Source organism: Podarcis liolepis (assembly GCF_965112155.1).
Source record: "Podarcis liolepis genome assembly, chromosome: 3".
NCBI classification, from domain to species: Eukaryota; Metazoa; Chordata; class Lepidosauria; order Squamata; family Lacertidae; genus Podarcis; species Podarcis liolepis.
Window position 1 is genome coordinate 49,899,449 of NC_139557.1, and position 21,145 is coordinate 49,920,593.

Sequence of the window (21,145 nt, forward strand, 5' to 3'; positions counted from 1 at the left end):
ACAGACACAAATGAATCTGAGCAACCTGTTCATGATGTAAGGTCCGATTCTGGAAGCACCCACAGAGTAACCTCTATCCTGACCACATTTATTTGGAACGCAACCCTGCTTATTTCACTGGCACAAGTAAATGTGCGTAGGATCCAGCCCAATTTACTTTCAGCATTAATACATATCTTAATTTTTTAAAATATATTGTTAGAGGAATTTTTGATGTTAAACCTTAAGATTTGGTGAGGTCACAAGTTCCTTATGGATTATTTTGAACATGTATGTGTTTCATTAAACTGTGCTTTAGTAAGAATTTATTAAGTAAAAATTCAGCTCCTCTCTAATCATGTAGGATGATTAATTCTGTCAAGCTAATTTTGCAGCTTTCCTTTTAATCACTGAGACCAATTTCTTATTTTAGAAAATGACTGCTTATTTTAAATAATTGATGTACATCACAATGGCTTTATCCGTTTTTTAAAAAAAGAAAAATGAATGTGTCAGATATGAGTGGCAGCATGTTTTGTATCAGTTGGTCTGTATTCTTTTTTAAAAAACAAACAAACTTTAATTTATATATAAAGTTGGATCATTTTTATTGTGAGTTTTGTACTCCTAATGAAATTGCATTTTAAATGGCTTAGATGCATCTTACTTGACATTTTGAAACATTTTGTGAACAGGATGACTTCTGGATGCATCCAGAAAAGTATACAAAGTTGGAAAATTTCAGCCTCTTGCAGTGGTGTAATCTTACAAATCAGTTTAGACATTGTACTAGAATTTCCCTTGAATTGTTTGAGCACGTCTGATATTAGGCACCTTGGTGAATTCTTCCCTCTCTTCTCATTGCACCCAGATGTGGATGTTTGATTTATTCTGTATGGAGATTAGTGGTGTGAGCATGTGGTTGAGAGAATGGGGAATTCTACCTGGACTATTGGCTTCCACTTTATTCAGATTCCATGACTGACACGTGGCATATCCATTTCAGCCTTGTCATTTCATCAATGGAGAGTGTGCTTTGATCATGCCTGAGTACTTTTAGCCACGGACTGCTTCTCGCACAGTGGCAGCCAATGATGATAGATCAAAGCTGGCTCCTTGTGGTGGCTTAAATATTATGTGTGTTGGCTCGTCATACAGATCAGCTTCCAGAGCATAATTATTACTTGATACTGTAGTGTTCTCTACTTGGGACTTGAAGACTGTCCAGAAACTGCATCATATTTCCATGAGGTTCCACTGGGAGGTCCATGACCTTCCCAGACCCCAGTAAGTGAGGAAAACAAGAAGGGTAAGGGTCCACCTTGACTGATCCAAACATCTTGTCCGCATCCTCGAGCCTTAGTAACTGAAACTCATCCAATACGACAGGACTAGACAGTGCTATGGACACCCCATTAGATTTATCAAACAATATTCTGAAAGCATATCCATTTGACAAGCCAGTACACACAGATATTTCCCTGTCTTGGTCACCATGTGGAGTCAGTTTCAAAGACAGGAACTATGAATGGAGTTGTAGATGTTAATACTTTGCATCTACCACTTCACTGACCCTTTATTGATTCTCAAGATTTTGCCTAACAATGTAACATTAGTTCTCAGTGGGCTTATCATGTGAGTGAAACAGTCATCACTACAAGTCAGGTTTTATGCATCTATAAACTTTCCCCTTGAAGATGCAGGTTGACTGGGTTTGATTTAATCAGAAATATAACAACTTGTCATTTTGCCAGTGGATGCATGAATTAAGCCTAGAAAACATGCAAACATGTCACCAGTGTTTGCGGTTCTCCAAGCTCCAGTGCATCCTAATATTTTTTGCTACCAACAGAAGGGGAGCTGAGGAACATGGAAAGAGAGGGTCCTTGCACTTACTGGTGGCCAAAGGAACCAACAATAGGAAAGCTATTTTGCATTTTCACAAAGGCCTTTAACAGCCTACTTCAGTTGGTACTACATTCAATTCATGCTACCACAGGCTACCATAGGTTTCTGATTTGCACTAGTATTGGCCGCTACAGGTGTAAAATGTGCAAGTGTTGTTGCCATGGATGAGATTATTGTGATTAGCTTGTGGAATACCTCCTTTCCTTTAAATCATGATTATTGTATGGCATCAGTGCCAATATGTTTGCCAAATATGACATGATATGCAGAAGCATATTTCAAACAAGTCAGTAATCTTATGAAGGATATGACATGAATTTACTTTTACCCGATCTGGTGCTTGTATTGTTTGTGTGCTCTAAAATATCTATCTATCTATGGTCCTCTGTCACTTTATTCTGTTCTGGAGAGTCTTATGTGCTGGCACAGAGGACCATACCAGCAATCTATAGGATAATTTTTGTGCTCTGCTATATACCATTACAAAATTACAAAACATCATTAATGAGAAGTTGTAGGCAAATAGTCTGGCTCAGGAAGTAAACAAAACATGCCCACATATGCATGATAAAAGACTGAATAAGTGACAGCTGAATCGTTATATTTTTATTTATTGCATCAGGTTTTATTGAGTGAAGGAAAATCATGGGGGGAAATATTTGGGGTGAGAAGCGCAGTCAAATATCAGTATGAACACTTTAGATGTTCATTTTGACAACAGCTTTCTTTAGACAGCAAGGAATGTCTATTTTAATGCTTTTTTAAAAAAGAAAAGACAAGCCTAACTTGATCAGAGAGAATCTGCCAACCTGTGACATAGTTTCTAGGTTGTTTGTGTGAAAAATTTCAGCAGGGTCTTATTTCACTGGGAGATCAGTGTAAACACTCAGATCTGAAGGTATCAAACGTTTTGCAGATAAAGACTGAATTCTGATATAAGTTGTACTCAAACCAAGCTTGCTTTCCCTTGATCAGTGCTTGAATTATAGGGGGGCTAGAGGGGGGCTGAAGTTCCTTATTTATTATTATTTTTGAGCATTTATCTTTTCTATCATGATACCCAAGGGGACAAACACGTGGAGCCCAGGCAGTCACATATCCAGGCACTGACCAGACCTACTTAACTTTGTGTGCCTTCAGACTGTATCTTGGAATTATGTCCTTGTCTTTTGTGCTGCCCTGTAGTTACTATTTTTAGAAATCTCTAGGGTCTTTCAAATTAAGTTGGGGGAGTTAGTGGGTAGGACCTTTAGGATATAATTAAATCCCCTTACCCTTCCCTCAAAATTCCCTGATCAAAGAAGGTATAAGCAAATGAGCAGAATATCCTTTCTAAAGATTTGGTCTGGTTATGATACCAATATCCCTGGAATGTAGCTGCACTCTACTCTGTTGGAAAGGGATCCCTACAAAAACTGCTTTCCTAGCAGATCTCTAGTTCAGGATTCTAGCATTTAATGGCATCAGAACAGTAATAGCAGAAGATTTTACTGTGATTTAAAGCAAACATAGGAAATAGGTGCCAACTTCCTGTGGCCCTGGGTGCCCAAGCACCCACAGAATTCTGCATGAAGAGGCCGGACACCCACAAATTACGGTGTCAGGGCCATGCAAGCTACATGGCACCCATCGTTGTGGGGCCAAGCTGGCACCCTTACCAATGGACTGTGTCTACAGTCGAGGAAAACTTGAATGTATTTGTTATATACCATGAAACAAAAGCTGCGTAAGTGCTAAATGTTGTTTACTCTGCAACATTATAGTTGTTTAGGTAAGAATAAAGTGGTCCCTTTTTTGCTATGCACAAAAGCTATGGGTTGACAGAATGAAAATCAACCTGGCAAATGAATGGTTTGCGTTGAAGCAGAACATGCAAGAAAAGAGGAGCATGAATAACCATGAAATGTCAAATGGGAATTTTCTTAATTGGGTGTTTGATTTCTTATCTGTACTGGAAGTCAAGGTGGGTGGCTTCCTTTGTGCTGTATTGCGCACCTCTGACTGGAGGAGCAGACCAGCAACCCACATTGCACAACTGGAAGCAACTTCAGATCCAAGCCAATGTCCTAAAACATTTGGTTCATTCACCCCTTCAAAAACAACAACAAGAGGCTACTCCTCCTCTTTGCATTCCTTGCCAGCCTGCCTACCCCCAGTCCCACCCCATTGCTACTCACCTCCCTTTAGATCTCACCCAACATCCTTCCCCTATGCACAGTCACCCAGATCCCACAACCTCCCTTCTATTGCTGTGTTCCTCTAGATGCTTCCTGTATCATTACACCTGCCACACCACCACCAGGAAGAAGTCTGCATCTGCAGGCTTCCTTTTGGTGGTGGTTGTTTGGTGGCAGTGACAGGGGGAGAGTAGGAAGGCCTGCTTGGGCCGCCTGTCTGCCTGCTCACTTGCTCCTACCACACATGCATTTGTCAGCATGATGACAAACAAGTGCAAATACAGTATATATATAGAGAAAAAAAGCCCAACATTTTCTTCTTGCCTTATCATTTATAATGCAAACACATAATTATGTAATCTTCTTGGAGACACGTTATTAAGCAGACATTTGTTTTCTAAGACAACCTTGGCAATAAGTGCAGAGCCATTTGCATTTTATAATTGCTTCTGTTAGCAAACAACCCGTTCCTTGGTTGTAACATTATGTTGGCACTTAGAGGCCATTGACTAAGCAATTTGAGAAACCAAACCCACGTTAAACAATTTCCAATCTGTTTATTGTTAATATAACTGATTTGATGTGGTGTGGATTAATGCCTACATAGCGCACATACCACTGCATGACAAAGAAGTGGATGCCATACTTTTAACACAGCGAGCCAGTGTGGTGCTGTGTGTTTGACAAGGAGAGCGGTGCTCAAATTTCTACACAGCCATGAAATGAAAGGGTTACCTTGGGTTAAAGGTAAAGGGACCCCTGACTGTTAAGTCCAGTCGTGGCCGACTCTGGAGTTGCAATGCTCATCTCACTTTATTGGCCGAGGGAGCCAGTGTACAGCTTCTGGGTCATGTGGCCAGCATGACTAAGCCACTTCTCACGAACCAGAGCAGCGCATGGAAACACCGTTTACCTTCTCGCCGGAGCAGTACCTATTTATCTATTTGCAGTTTGACGTGGTTTCAAACTGCTAGGTTGGCAGGAACAGGGACCGAACAATGGGAGGTCAGCCTGTTGCGGGGATTCGAACCGCCAACCTTCTGATAGTCAAGCCTTAGGCTCTGTGGTTTAGACCCCAGCACCACCCACATCCCTTACCTTGGGTTAGACATCCTCTAATAGTCAAGGCTACTTTGCAAGGGAAACATGCCCAATGCTTTGAGCTCCTTGAAGGAGGACACAATAAAAGCATAATAATAGGTAAGATATCAGGCTTAATATCAGCAGTGGTTTGGTTTGTCAGGTGCTAGCATCCAGGCAGGTGGATCACTGTTGCTTACCAGGAATGAGAGGAGCAGCAGCAAAGCAACAGGGAGGAGCTCAGCACCCGTGGAGCCAATCCAGCATTCCTATCAGTGTATTTGCACTGCCCTGATCTCCCTGTTATCCTCTTCCTCCCAGCAAGCAGTAGCAGCCTAGTTTCCTAACTAGTGTAGCAGTTCAACCCCACCCTGCAATCTGCTTTTCAAATATTGAAATCATGCTTTCTCAGCCTTAAAAAAGACCACAAAACCTACTAACCCACAGATTTATTTTTTGTATTATCTAAGCCTGCTAAGTCACATATAAGGATAGACAGGTATGTCAGTTCTGGTTTCTCTCAGCTTCTTATTTTACCAACAAAAATTAAACAGCATTTCAGTACCTATTTCTCAGAATATACATATATTTGTATGCAGTTCTGGCTAAAACACACATTTGGGCAAGCCATGTCCCCTAGTATATGTTGGAAAAACATATATAATGCATTTTTGCAACTTGTTTTCAATAACATATGCATTTTTACACACACTTTCCCCTAAAATACACATTTACTTTTTGGTTGATGAACTGCATCAACAAATTTGAAGAAGTGCAAATTTCAAAGGATAGGCGAGTCTCTGTTTGCATACTTTTGGGGGAATTGCAAATTAAGAATACACTAAAATGCAAACTGAACTGAATTTCCCCCCTCATTCCTGTTTGTAGCCATATCTATGTAACACAGTGGCACACTGGGCAGCCTAAAGGAGATTTTAAAAATTCTCCTTCCCAATTACAAATGCTTCTCAGCTTGGTTGCCTCAGAGTAATTCTTTCTTGCTACGTGTGGGCAAGTGAGGGTTAGTACGAGACTAGGCTATAATACCCTTTTATTCATGTAATATAGATTTACCCAGGCAGAAGTTCACATTTGGACACCTAGCTTGAACTGTCCTGGGGAAAGAAGAGATGATCTGCTTTCTGTGCCCATTGAGTAGCATGTTAGAAACATACAGCAAAATATAGAGAGCAGATCCCAAGGCCCAAATTAACTTACACAGGAAGGGGGGGTGGTCTGAGAAGCTGAGCAAACAGACGGTACTAAAGGCAAAGTTCCAGGCCTTGCTGACAAATTAAAACTTGAGAAATCCCCAAGGCCAAGTTGGTATCCATCTGAGAGCGCTTTAAGAACTCAAAGGGTAAATTGCCTTGATTCCCTGTCAGACAAAAGGGTGATGTAGTATATTAATGCTACAAAAAATAAATAAATGTAAATATGGCTCTAAGATCAGCTTCCATACCAAAAGATTAGAAAGTGACCAACAAAAAGCAATTTAAAAGGAGGGATACAGATGGAATCTAGCAAATTAGAGGCCAGTTAGCCTACATTTCTTCCTGGAAAACTGACAAAAAGCATTTTCAAAGATAGAATTAGGAAGCATATAAAAGGTCTTGCTGAAGCAGAACCAGAATGGCTTCTTCAATGGTAAGTCATGTTTCATTAACCTTTCAGAGATCTTTGAGAGTATCAACAAGCATCTAGATAGAGGTGAGCCTGGTGACATTGTACTTGGACTTCCAAAAACCTTCAACAATGTTCCTCATCAAGGACTCTTGAGAAAGCTTAGCAGTCATGGAGTGAGAGGAGAGATCCTCTGATGGATCATTAACAGGTTAAGAAAAGGAAAGGAAAGAACAGTTCATTCTCCCAATGCAGAGATGTAAAAAGTGGGTTCCCCTGAGAATTAGTATTATGACCTGTGCTGTTAAACTTCTTCATAATTTATCTAGAATTGAGTAAGCAGTGGGATAATCACGTTTGCTGGTAATACCAAATTATTCAAAACGATCTCTCCAAACTGGGTGAATGGGCAGTAAAATAGCAAATGCAGTGTAAACAACTGTAAAGTGATGAACATGGAGTGAAAAATCCTAATTTCACTTACGCTTGTGGAGTCTGAACTGATGATAGCTGACCAGGAATGAGACCTTAAGGTTGTAGTAGATGATTGATAATGATGATGTTGACACAGTTCGTGGCAGCTGTGAAATAAAGGCGAATTCCATGTTAGGGATTCATTAGAAAAGGAATTGAAAATAAACTGCTGAGATCATAATGCAATTATACAAATCCATGTTGTGACCAAACTCTGGGAGCACGGTCTACTCATTGTCATGCTGGAATTCTGGGAGTTCCAGCTTTTGCTTTCTTGTCCTTATTAGTAAAAGGATATTGAAGAATGGAACTAGGGGGAGGGGGGAATGCAGCAAAGTCTGCTTCTCATTCATTTTATATTTCAGGAAAGTTATTTCTGAATAAGAATAATTATTTCATACTGCAGTTCAGAAAATCCACTCAATATATGTATGAGCAAGAGCATTGTTCCTAGTCAAGAGCATGAAGTCCTCTAAATCTTCGATTCTCAGGCATGAACTCAATGAATAACCTTAGGCTAGCTACTGTTTCTCCCATCTGTAACATGATGGTACTGTTAAAATCTTCTGAGATATAGTACATGAAGGGTTTTGAGCTATACAAATGCCAAGTATTGTTATTGTTCCCATTGTAACTATCAGTACTGAACTAACTGCTTGCTCCGTAGTGTCTGATAAATAAACCAAATTGTATTCTTTTAAACCTCCTGGGGACTCACTTCAGCTTAATGTACTGTTTCCTGTCTCAGATGTGACTACATTCTCTGCAGCTGCAAAGAAAGAAGTTGCTTACTGTTGTTCTGAGAACAGAATTGGGTGCTACATTGTCTTACAGCAATCTCTTTAGCAGGTGTACCACAAACCAAGTTAAAAACATAAGTTACTGTCACTCTTGCACATACAGTAGTACATATGTGGGTGGTCCTTCTGCCTGGTTCCTTAGCGTGGCTTTTCCAATGGTATGCCGAGTGACTCTTGATAAAGGCTTGTTTGATAAAGAGTCAGTTCTCAACATAAAACGAGCAGAGATTCTATGAAGCTTCCTTGTTTTATATTACCAACCTAATCTATAACATACATGAGAAAACTCCATCATGGATTTAAGATATATTGACCCCTATTTATATAGCATTGCAATTTAGTGTTCATAAATAGACTGTGAAATACCAATATTTTGCAGGCAGCATAGGAGCTTTTAACCCTAGCGCAATATATGCTTCTCTGTTTACATTAGCGGCACAGAAAGAGCCAAGCATTAAAAAAATTATGTATGTGCAGAATTGCCCCTCTACCGGGCATTGCTTATGCAGAGCTAACTATTGCTGAAGAGCTTCTTACGTGAAGTAGGATTTCCCAAGAAAGGTTTTTACATATTTTTTTTTACGTTTCTCAGCACGTTGTAGCATTACATTTCAAAAGAGAATGCCTCTGTCCAACACAGTCCATAAATGTCTATGAATTTCTCAACATCACTCCCCCAAATTAGCAAAATATTAAGCTCAGTAGTAGCACCATAAATTGTCACACTACACATCTAAAGATACAAAAGACTTTAACCTTTACAGGCGTATCTTATATTCTCTCAGTCTTGCTTTAAATGGGGATAAAACATGGCCCATTGGGTGAACTGGAATCTTTTCTTAGATGTGCACCTTGAAGCAGACAGAGAATTGTTTTTTTTTTACACTGTTCTGTTATTTATTACTCTGCCACCACATGCATCTAGCTATATTTTCATAATGGCTTTATGGTTGCCCTTGTGGAATGTGAAAGACTTTGGCACTTTCCTGAGAGAAAATACACTACCCATCATTAATGCAGCCAGGAGCACACTTGAGAATATGGAAGAACTTCAGAGAGGGGAAAAAAAAGTTTAATCCAGAACCTAAGAAAACTGCCATAACCACCACATCGTCTTTTACTTGTTCAGTCTAATCTCCATCTTTTCTGGATTGACCTGCATGTATGGCCCTGGAAGCATTAGTGTCCTCGTCACTCTGCTTTGTCAAGAGAGAGAGAGAGAAAAAAAAGATGGGCTGTGTGTCTTCTACCCACTGATGCACCACAGCCCAAACTGTTTCATTATCTTCCCCCAGTGGCCTCACATACATGTTGAAAGGAGAGATGACAGAATGAAACCTTGTGGAATCCCGCATGAAAGAGAGACCACGGGGCAGGTGAGCAATTGCCCAGTATCATCCTCTGAGATCTCTCTGAGGGGGAAGAATGGAACTACACAAGTGCAGTCCCACCAACCCCAACCTAGATCTACAGGTGAGTCAGCTAAGGTCTTCAGTTGATCAAAAGTTGTCCAGCAGTGACAAATCCTTGTGCATCAGTCAGTAAGAGGATCTTACCAACTAATGGCATCAATTTAGCTGCCTTGCACTCTAATGTTGACATCAGAAGATGCCAGGTATATCCAAAGTTTCCTTGCCACAGCTCTCCTCCTCACATATAACACTGTTAGTAAAAGAAAGACAGAGACTGGAAACCGGCAGACCAGAAAATTAATGTACATAGTTCTCTAGGAATTGGTCTAGTATCTTCCAGTGGAGGAAATGTGGTGTCTTATTCTCCTTTGCAAAGCTTTGGCAGGGTGTAGGAAAAAGGGTCCTAAAACATTCTGGAATATCCAATGATAGCTTAGAATACGTCCCTGAAGGTCATGAGCCAATGATCCACAATCACATTAAAACACAACTAGAAAGTTATCTGAACTAGTCAGGAATCAATCTCCTGTTACATCTTCTTGGTAAAGATCATTGCAGCTTCCCCAGGTTGTCAACCATCTGCAGGCCTGAACATTGTGGCATTGCTGTAGGAAAACTATTTTGTTGTGGAGTTGGGTTTCTTCCATTAATATTATACGGATTAAGAGGGTAGTCAATTTTTTCAGTTACTTCGCCTCATAGTACAGTCAAATTTCAAGGGGATAAGAAAAACCTTAAGTGAAATAGTTGTATAATTTTGAAACGCCCCAAAGAGTATCAGCCCATATCTCATGAAGATTTGTTTGGTTCATTGTTAGAGCTGGAATAGAAAGTGGCATCTTTGATTGTTTAGAAATTTAGGATGGGTCCATCTATGCAACACATTCTTTGGCTCCCAGATATGCTCTTTCAGTGCTTCTAATTCCCACATTTGGTAAATCATTTAGAATATCATCTGTCAGATCACCTGATATTATGAAAATGGGCATCAGTGTTCTAAAACATAAATCTAGCTGATACAGATACAGGAGTTATCAAACCTACTAAATCCTACAAAGCAAAACTAATTTTTGGCACTTGCATGTGCCAACTTTTTCCTTACATTCCATGCTTCACATCAGAGATGGTATATCTTCTATTTAAATATTGCCTTAGGGTCCATTTCTGCCCTTGGGTTTAAAGACCTAGACTGACAGCTCCAAACTCTCTCTCCCTATTAAATATCCTTGGGGAAATGGTATTTGGAAGTAGAAGCTGATTAGAAAGGAGGCTAAGGCCAGGACTGTACATCTATTCCCAGTCAACTTGAAAAAAAAGGAAGGAAGGAAGATGAAAAGCACTTTGATTGACGTGTCCTGGTAGATGTTAGAACATTGACCCATAACATCAGCTATAAGCTGCAGGATTACTGCCATTACTGTGTTAAGAAATTTTAACAAGGCTTCAAATAATATCTGACATGCAAGGCTGGAGGTAATGAACTTCTGAACAAATCCTGTAGATTCATACTAGATTTTGACAGTCAATTTTGTGTGAACTCCATCAAAGTAAAGAGGAGACAGATGTTAAACAGAGCAAACAATTGGAATATGTTTCTCTAAGAAAACCAGAGGGGGGGAAATAATAGCAGGCCAATTCAGAATTAAAGCAAGAGACAGAGAAGCACAGGAAATCCTTGCTAGATTCCCCCCTTTCATGTAATATCTACTAGGCAAGATATGTGTTTTGCTAATTTCTTTGTAAGTGAATGTTGAACTAGAAATTCTACTTTATAATATAAGCAAAATGCACAAATATCTTAATGATGTTTATCATTTACAAGGCACAATAGAAATCATTGAGGTGGCATCTAACACTTGCAATAATAAATACAGTGTTACCTCGGGTTACAGACACTTCAGGTTACAGAATCTTCTAACCCAGAAATAGTACCTCGGGTTAAGAACTTTGCTTCAGGATGAGAACAGAAATTGCGTGCTGGTGGTGCGGCGGCAGTGGGAGGCCCCATTAGCTAAAGTGGTACCTCAGGTTAAGAACGGACCTCCAGAACGAATTAAGTTCTTAACCTGAGGTACCACTGTAGAATATAGTTGGTAAAGCATTTTAAGTGATGGAAATGCACCACTGGAGATGCACACTTACTGGTGGGAATGCCCAATCACAACTAATCATTGGAGGCAAAAAAAGCATAGATATTTAATAATGATAATGCAAGGAAACAAAAATGGGGTTAAAATCAGTTTTTAAATTTAGAAGTATAAGGTATAAGCCCTCTAAAATACACACACACACTACAAATATTATTAAATTTGTTGATTTGTGTATGTCCATATGATTCACTCTCCACTTTTTCAGCTGTAGCTATTAACCCATCAAGTGACTCATGGAACGTGTGGATTAGATGCACACATAGTTTAGGTGCATGAAGTCACTTCTCTTCCCCATTCACTCAGCGTGAGAGACGTGAAAAAACCATTGTACGTGTGTATCAGCTAGGTGTGCATCAGCTCTCCTATATGTTCAAAAAGCCACATGAAAGAATAAGATGATCCCTGCTGTGTGTACAGAGCTGCCATGACACTGCAACAAATAGGGAAGATTACGTTTCCCAGACAGTCGGTTGTGCCAGAAAATCTAGTTCATTGGGCAGCAACTTGAGTACATTGTAAAGGGAGGGAAAACAATGAAAACTTGACACCTAATCTATATGAATTACCAACGCTCTTGGCTGGAATGGAAGGAAGGACATGGAGTCAAGGGCTACGGAGTTGCAGGAACAAGTGAAAGGGAATAGTAACACGAGATGGGTAACTCTCCCATCAGTTTGACCGATGATCCTTCACCAATTGTAAAATGATTTCTGTTACCCTACAGATGCTGGATTCGATACCTGGTAGCAGTCATTGCATTTGTGCTGTTAGACCTACCACGGCAAATGTCAAGATCCACCACCTTCCCCTTCTTTTAAATATTAGCCTTTTCTAGCTCAGCAGTCACCAGAGAAGTGGGAAGTGTGCTGGCCTTGGATCTAAAAGATCCAAGCTAAAGATCCAAGCTAGGATCAAACTGCTGTTGGGGGATGTTTCCCCTTGCATGCTCTCAGGCAAGAAGTGTAAGCAGTCGTCTCTTTTCCCTGATCTGCTCTGGCCCCTTCCTGCCCTTCCTTTAAAGGACGCATGCCAGTACGTAAAGATACTCTGTTCCAGCACCAGACTGCCACAGTGGTAGCATGCACAGCTCTGCTTTTTGCATGCACAAGGTCCCAGGTTCATTCTCCAGGTAGGACAGGGGGAAGACTCCCAGTCTTGAGAGGTGCTACCAGTCAGTGTGGACAATGCAGTCTGATATTCCTAAGATATCATCTTTAATGACATTGATTTCTCCTTTTTCATAGAAGACACAGTTGTTATGGCTACTGTTGCCTGTGTAGAGATGTTAAAGAATGACAGATAGAGGGAAACCACTTTCATTGTGTGTTTGTGTGTGTGTGTGTGTGTGTGTGTGGAGAGAGAGAGAGAGAGAGAGAGAGAGAGAGAGAGAGAGAGAGAGCTGAGCACCAGGCCAGCTGTGTGTGGGCTAAGGGCATGCATTGATATTGCTGATTAAAACTTTAGTGCGAGCTCCTTTATGCTGATTATAAATGAACGACTAACGCTTCATTTTACTGTAGCAATTTTAACATGCTAATGGCCAACGAATGTTAAAATTATCTGCTATCTGATTACATCTTGAGTGACTTTCAGGCAACATTTACTTTCTGGAAGCATAACAGGAAGCCAGTTGCTGTTTTATAGCACTTATCAAAATTCAATAAAGGTTGGTTTTCTTGTAACCTCATTGTAGTATAGAAGGGAAGTAAAGGGCAAAAGGTTATTTCATCTAGACTAAATGGAAGGGGGAGTATTGTACATATTCACCAAGCTCAAGTTACAGACGGATTTCTGATGCTCCACCTGCCAACCTTTTGGAGTTATTCTAACAATAATGCAGTCTGAAAGGCAAATTGAAGTTGTCAAAAAAGATTCGATTACATTGTTAGACATCTTCTCCAAAAATAGTCTTAAGTTGCCTGTCTCATAAAATATTTCAGAAAATATATTCTCATTCTCTATGCTTCTGTACTGAATATTAACCATAATGTGGTGGGTTCTTTTAATAAAAAAAGAAATTTCATTCTGTAGATAGGCAAAATCAGTTAATGGAAGGTAATGGAGGCTCCGTTTTGTAATCTTCAACTTGTGGCTTTCGATCTATGAAACAATTTGCCATTTTTTGTTTTTAAGATAATACCCCATTGCCAAAACTCTGTGTATAACATTGTTGGCACTAATTCACCTAAGGATCCAGCTATATCTCTATAATGATCATTATCTAAGAAATATGTAGTTTCCTAAGAGTAATAGATCAGTAGCTAGTTTGTCGTTGTCTATATATTTGTACAAAGAAGCTATTTCCATAATAGCTTCTTTGTATAATTATATACTTATTCCATGCAATCTTAAACATGTCTTCTCAGAAGTAAGATCTGCTGAATTCAGTGGGATTCGTGCCTGGATTAGGGTTGAAGCCTCATATAGTTACTTTAGGATGTTCTTATTTGAGACCTTCCAAGTCCAAGCTCCAGTGCTCAGGTGGAATACTGCACCGGTGTCACTTTCTTCCATCTTAGAGGAAGCAGGCACCACCTGCACAGTCCATCATATTCAAAACTTCCTGTGACATGGAACACAATGGGGAATTGCGGGCGAAGCACTTGAACAGGGCTGTGCATGCTCATGAAACTACCTGGCTGCATGCCATAACCGAGGGGGTTGGGACGCAAATGTTAACATTTGCTCCGAAGAAAGTGGGTTTATTCTATGGCTTTTGTTGCCACATGACTAAGTATATAACAAAATATACTTCAACATGCTATATATTTATGATCTAGTACTGTAGATGAAGCTTGGATTTTGTAAGCATAGATCTCTGCCTCTTCTGGTTACCGCTGGAAATGTCTCTTCTCCAAAATCCGAACATTCCTTCCCACATGTAGCTTGGCTTGTTCTGTTCTGGAACACTGCTCTACTATTAATTAAACTTTATACCCCACATTTTGACTTCTAGACTTTTCCAGCAGCCTGTATGTCATCTTCAATGGTGTTTTTGCCAAATTTCAGTAGAGGCTTGCCTACTACTTTGCAAATTAATTTGGTTTAGATTGCATAACTGAGATAACTGTGTAAATTGATAATTTGTGGATTTTTTGGTTCTCATATTCTTTTAAATGAATATTGCAGGATTAATATTAGGTAATTTGGTTTTATAATCATAACCGAGTCTCTATCTGGATGGGTGTGTGGCTAGGATTCTCTGGCAGAGTTTCCTCTTCCTAGGACCAAACTAGATGTTTGTAAGGGCTCACTTCCACTGGTCCTGGGAAAACCTGCTCTTTACTGCTGAATCAGAGCAAACGACAATGGTTTTGCTCCAATTCAGTGGTAAAGAGTGGGTTTTCCCAGGGAAATTGGCTGGGGAAATGGAAAACCTCTCAAACCTGTGCCTAGAAAGCATGGGACAACTGGAAAACTGCTTGGGCCGACGCTTTCTGGGTGCGGCTCAAGTGAAGTGTGGATAAGCTCAAAGTGTGCGTGAATGTTTGCATGTAGTTCAAACACTGCCATAGGGAAACTGAACTGGCTCAGAGAAACAGCTCTGGGGGAAGGCATGTTTAAACTTTTCCTCCTATGCTGTTTCTTAGTGGAGCTGTCACTTCTGCACCCAACCTATTATTGCCCTGAGGAAGAAAACATATAGGCACCATACAGTTACCAATCTTTCTTCTGCAGGTAAACATTGCTCTACATTTGATCTACATCAAAACTAGCATGAGGGAAGGACTACACTACCCTCTTATTCTGGACTCAAGCATCCTGATCTCTCAGAATATTCTCTAGTTTGCCAGAGCAGTTTGCTGCTTGCATGGGGTCATGTCATGGGTCATGTCATTTGCCTCAGGGTCTCTCTCAAGATATGCATCTCACAAGAGCTGGGGAAGATAAGGGTAGAACTGCATGATACCAGTCACTTCATGACAATCATGATTTTATTTGTCAAATTAAAGGAAGTTACTTATAATCACCCCCTGGCCAGCTCAAAAGTATGGTAAGTATAACAACAACAACAACAACTGCCCACCTATGATAATGTCATCAAAATCTTCCTGCCCTTTGGTAATTTAAGAATGTCGTTTCTTTTATCATTAATTGATGGGGAATAGTTGAAAGGAAGAAATTTTTGGCAGAGGACTAAAGTAAGGTATAAGATTCTTCAGAGCACGGGGCTGTGCTAATGAACCTGCTTGTCTGACAATAGGATTGAGTGTATTATGAGAACATGGAGGTTCATGCCCTTCAGCCCCAACAAAAGGGACCAGTTCAAGCATTACAGGTTTTTCAGGTGGCATTCGTAAGGTAACTCCAGGTGGTGTACACCTGAAAAATGTAAAGGATGAGTGTGTCAAGCACATATATTTTTCACTTTGCTTGTCATGCGCTGTGATGAGCTGCAGGTCCCTCAGTCCCTTTGCTCAGTGTGTTCCTAATGTGTGGAGGGATCTTGGACAGAATGGAGTTAGCTGCTCATGTCATCTTCTACTTAGAGCTCTAGGTCAGCAGTTTGGGATACAGAAATAGGGAAAATATATAATTGCTACTGCTCTGCAGTGAGGCTTCCAGCAACACACAACAGATATGAACTGTCTGAAATAGGTGTGTCTTATTGCTTCCTTCTCAGTCTTAAGTTGACTCACTTCCTTTATAAACAAATACCTTAGTATTTTAAATCAAATGAATTCAGCACAAAATACTGTTGCATATTGTAATTAATTTGGCTTTTACAAGTGTGATGACCATCTCCTGCACCACTGCATCTATGTTCAACTGTAATTTCTCGTTACTATTGTTTACTATGAACCTAGCACCACTTGACATGGAATTAACATTGTGACTTAGAAATTGATTAAGAATAAATGGCTATTATTTTGGAAACGCAAAACAACATAATTTGAAGGCATTTCTCAAAGAGCAAATGAGGCTAACCTGTATGCTCATTGCTTCGTGATTCTTGCAATATCAGATGATGAGTTGCTTTCACTGCAGAGTATGAGGGGCACACCGAGAGATCACTTGTACATTTCAAACACAATATTTTAAATAAAATAATTCAGCTGTGATTCATTCAGTCATCACATCATTAAGTCATCAAGTGAGCCACATGCATGTATGAATGATCTATTCTGACATAACTTTTTTTTTAATGCAGTGTTAATCATTAGACACTACTTTCAAAAGAAAGGGTTTTCAGTAAGCCAGAACAGCTTGACATGTATGAGACGCATATTTAAAAGATGACATTTTTTTGTGAGATTATGGCAGCAGCATAGAATCTTTTGTGAACCGACAAAACCATATTAGCCAAGATTCTCGGTGATACGGCCAGATTTTTTTCACTGTGGTCCATAGACTTGGGTTGCTAATGGAATGGAGAAGCCTATATTGCCAAGCCATGGACAAACATGGGTGGCCCAAACTTCAGCTAAAAATAAGAATAATGGGCATGCTTTACAAGGTTTGTGGAAATTAATGGGGAGAGAGGAATAACAGATACCTTTCTACTATTCCTCTCTCATTCATATGGTAAAAAGTCCTGAAGCACATTTTAATTTTGATATTGAAGTATCAATGCATTAATAATAATAATAACAACAATAATAATAATTCTTACTTTCTTTCCACATTTTTTTTTGTTCTTTTGCAAACTTCCCCTGTAGAGGTCCTTCTGTAGTGCCATGGTGGAGGAGCTGAGGATGTCTCTGAAGTGTCAACGTCGGTTAAAACACAAACCACAGGCTCCTGTTATTGTGAAAACAGAAGAAGTTATCAACATGCACACATTTAATGACAGAAGGTTGCCAGGTAAAGAAACCATGGCATAGAGCTGGGAGGCCAAGCAACCCCAAGCACAAACTGATGTCTTTCCCCCTTCCCCTTTTTATTTTTCCCTCCAAACCAACTTTTGCGAGAATGTTTCCTGTGGAAATATGCAAGCTGTTCAAAAATAAAATGAGTTACCTCATGCCGCTGTGTCTATGAACTAGAGACTCTGTGATCTAAGCAGGTGCAAAGGCCAGACTCGATTCACAAGCGTCACGGATCAACCAAGTTTATAAGGGGAGGGGAGGGGTGGGGGGTGGGTGGGCATTCCACCATTTGTCATGAGTTCCACCATTCCTTAATGAACGAAAGGTTCTATTTGTTTTATGGCTGGCTACGAACACAGCCGCAGTGAGAACTAGCAGGCTCCTTTTGAAGTTCATCCGTCGCCAGGGGCTGGAGAAGGAATGAACAGCTAAAGAAACTAACTACCGGAGGAGTCTGTGAAAAATAGTAACTCAGCACTCTAGCGGGGAGAAAAAGAGGCTGCTGTGTACTGCCAAGCACCGAAGATCTCATATTTGCTGGCCAATGTCTACATGATGTTGTTCCAGCTAGCTGATACGAGCTTATTCAGTGGGAAAATCAATGCAACGAAAATGGAAACCTGGTAATAGAAGAATGGACAGATGATGCTTGACCTGTCTCTTGTGTCACTGACCTGAATAAAAACAAACTCTTTAAGTCAAGCAGTAGAAAATTAAATATTTCACCTATACTGGAACTCTGTTGTGAGAGAACCCAAAGAAGGTGGGCTGTGCTTCAGATGATACACAAAGTTTCCCCCAGTTAAAAGGAAAGATGTATCTTTTGATGCTTGTCTCTGAGCAATTTCTTCATTGTCTAACTGTGAAGCAAAGACACAGTGGAGGCGTGGGGTTTTCTTTCCCCCTTTCTTTTTTTAAATGCCTGAGAGGGTTTGGAAAACTCGTGTTCCTGCTTCGAATTGCACTCACTGGAGCCTGTGGAATTCTCGCTACTGGTGGAAATAGGATGGGTTGTCTAAAAATTAAAAAAGAAAAAGGACAGAATGTGGAGGACTTTGAAATGGACTGCATTTCTCAATACAGTCAACAGTGTTCAAATGAGCAAAACCCTTGAACAATTTTTCCCCTCCCCCCAGAAAAGCAAGGGGGGAAAAATGTTCAGGTTTATTTGTGGAAATGCAAGATTTCTATGAAAATAGTTTTTGTATGGAAATTTTTTGTAATACTTTTTAAATCAACAATCTCAAGAACCTGCGTTCCAGTCAGGGGTGTGGTGCCAAGAGTGACTGGTAGTGCGTTCGCACCACCAACGTTTGGTGAAAACTATTTTTATCAAGGTAAAAAAATAAAAGGGGGAATCTTAGAAGAGAACTATTTTCAAGTTAGATAATATAAAATCTAGGTGCACTACCAATACCGCTTACTATACCACACCCCTGGTTTCCACTAGCCTGATAACATACTGTCATGAACTGATGTGCGTAAATGATGAAAGACACAGACCTCTTGACCACATTGTGATAACAGTTGAAGTGCACACAGTTTGCTGTTTGAATCCAATGCACAACATTAAAAAAAACAAAAACAAATCACACACACATTAAAAAAAATTGTCAGTTTTTAGTTGTTTTCTGGGTAGGGTGGCTTGGGAATGCTGTGTGATTTGAGCAATGTGTGTGCAGTGCCATCAAAACTGGTACTTGTATTAGAATCTTGTTCTGCCAACACTCACTTATTTCCCATCTTTATTATAAGAATGTTAGCATCCCAAAAAGTGTGTTCAGGATCGGGGCCTAGCTACCGCACAATGCTTTTGCTACTCTTCCTTTAAACAATTGGGTATTAGACCTCTGGGAATGAATACCAGTTGCACAATGTGTCCTGCGCAACTTTTGTTAATTTCAGTAAGACATACACAGGAGAAGCACCTGATAATTACCCCCATGGCCCTTTTTTTTTTTTGAGGGGGGAGTGGAGTTACACCTATGATAATGACATTTAAAGACACACAGATGTTTCAGCTGCCCTTACGGTGCTCAGTCAAATGTGATACCATCCTAATAATTTTAACTTAGTCTTATTGTAAATTTGTATCCTGAAAATAAAATGTATAATGTTGAGATATGTAGGGACACTTGCCTACACCCACAGTTTATAAATATAGCTTTTTATTCCAGAAAAAATATCATTTCTCTCTTTTTTTCTTTTTTAAATAAACAGAATCCAAACACTGTTTTGTATAAACAATGAGTCATCTGTGGATAGCAGAAATATTTGTGGATTCAAGGCACACTTGGCATTCAAAAGCCTTCTCTGTTAAAATGTTTCACGTTTCCATTGCAAAGGGCACATGCCCCCAAACAAACCAGCCTCCGGAAATGAATGAGAACAATCTTGGTGCCTCCCCTTTCCAGCTGTTCCTTGTGTGGGCATGAGAGGACTTGCATGAGCAAAAGCTCCGTTGCCCTCAAGGTACACATTCACTTCAAGTGAAAGGCAGGTAAGGCGTAAGTCCATTGACACAAATAAGGAGGTCTGAGGTTGTAGATTTGGATCAGAGTCATGGATATATTTTCAGATCACTTACTTGTGGTCCGACTGTCAGTTCTAGGAGGATAGCTTCAACAGAGAAATGCTTAAAAGATTGCCACATTGGGCATTTATCGTCTTTCAGGAGTCTGCCAATGCTCCCAGACGGAGCCCATATAAAACCTGGATCAGGTCAAAGAGCTTCTCTGCAATGACTGGTGTGTGTGCCTTTTTTCTTCTTCATTGCTTGAGGAGGCACATCCACATCATTTTGTGTCCTTGTATCTTTTTCTGCTCTTTTAGATGTAGTGGCCATTTTGTAATGCCACACAACCCACAGCAGCCATTTTGTGTTATGCAAACCTCCATGGAGCCTATTTTGGGACTAGTGTCTGTGACACTTTCTCAAAAGTCCAGGGGCACCCATTGGCCCCAAACATTGACAATCCTTGATCTAGTTTATAATCCCCAGATTAGTGCAGCAGAACACTGTGTCATTATAAATGTATGGAACTGCCACAGAACCAACACGGTCTCAACAATATCCTGCACGTTTGGCCTGTTTTATCATGGTCAAACCAGAACTAATATTTCCTATGTCTCACTTATCCTTTGCATGGTCAATAGTAGGGCTGGAATGCAATATATTGCTAAGTAATTTGTTTTTCAGTGCAAACATTTATGCTTGACCAACATCAAAATCTCTGCTCCCCATATGTTCTGTTGTGGGTTTTCCTGAACCTCTAGAGTAGATCTGGAAGAGGTGAAGTGATACCCAGGGTGAAGGGATTGCACCAGCTGGAGTTTGCTGAATCCAGCCCTACATTAGACTACATTTCCCATATGAAACTGATATGGGGAGCTTCACCTTTTACCACAAGAAGCGACAAGAAACAAATGTGTCTTGGTTGCAATTCCTGTCCTATCTCGCCAGTCCATAAAAAGTTGTGCTGAAATCCCACTGACATCAGTGTGATTTAAATTAGTCATGATTTACCTGTGCCAGTGCTTTCAATTGGACTTGAGCCCACCTAACTTTTTATGGATTGCATCCTAAGTACTTAGCTTTGCAGTCGCTAAGATGATTAGAAAGACTTTAAGAGAGTGTGCAGTAAATCTTCACTACCCTTGTCCCGGTCTCCCCCTTGCAGAGTATGTTTACTAGGATACCACTGTACCGTATTCCATTTTGGATTTGTTTTT

At 40.1% G+C, this 21,145-nt stretch overlaps 1 protein-coding gene across 2 annotated transcripts in view; it reads left to right on the forward strand.

The window, feature by feature from the left end:
* Positions 1 to 19,646, forward strand: part of GRIK2 (glutamate ionotropic receptor kainate type subunit 2) — a 440,357-nt gene extending 420,711 nt beyond the window's left edge. The window contains exons 17-18 of one of the 2 annotated variants that reach the window (XM_083497626.1): positions 9,337 to 9,514; positions 17,264 to 19,646. In XM_083497626.1, coding sequence (XP_083353752.1) covers positions 9,337 to 9,514; positions 17,264 to 17,277 — 192 coding nt within the window. In that variant the 3' untranslated portion in view covers positions 17,278 to 19,646. The remainder of the gene's footprint in view (positions 1 to 9,336; positions 9,515 to 17,263) is intronic. The other variant, XM_083497627.1, reaches the window with a different exon arrangement.
* Positions 19,647 to 21,145: the final 1,499 nt, after the last annotated feature.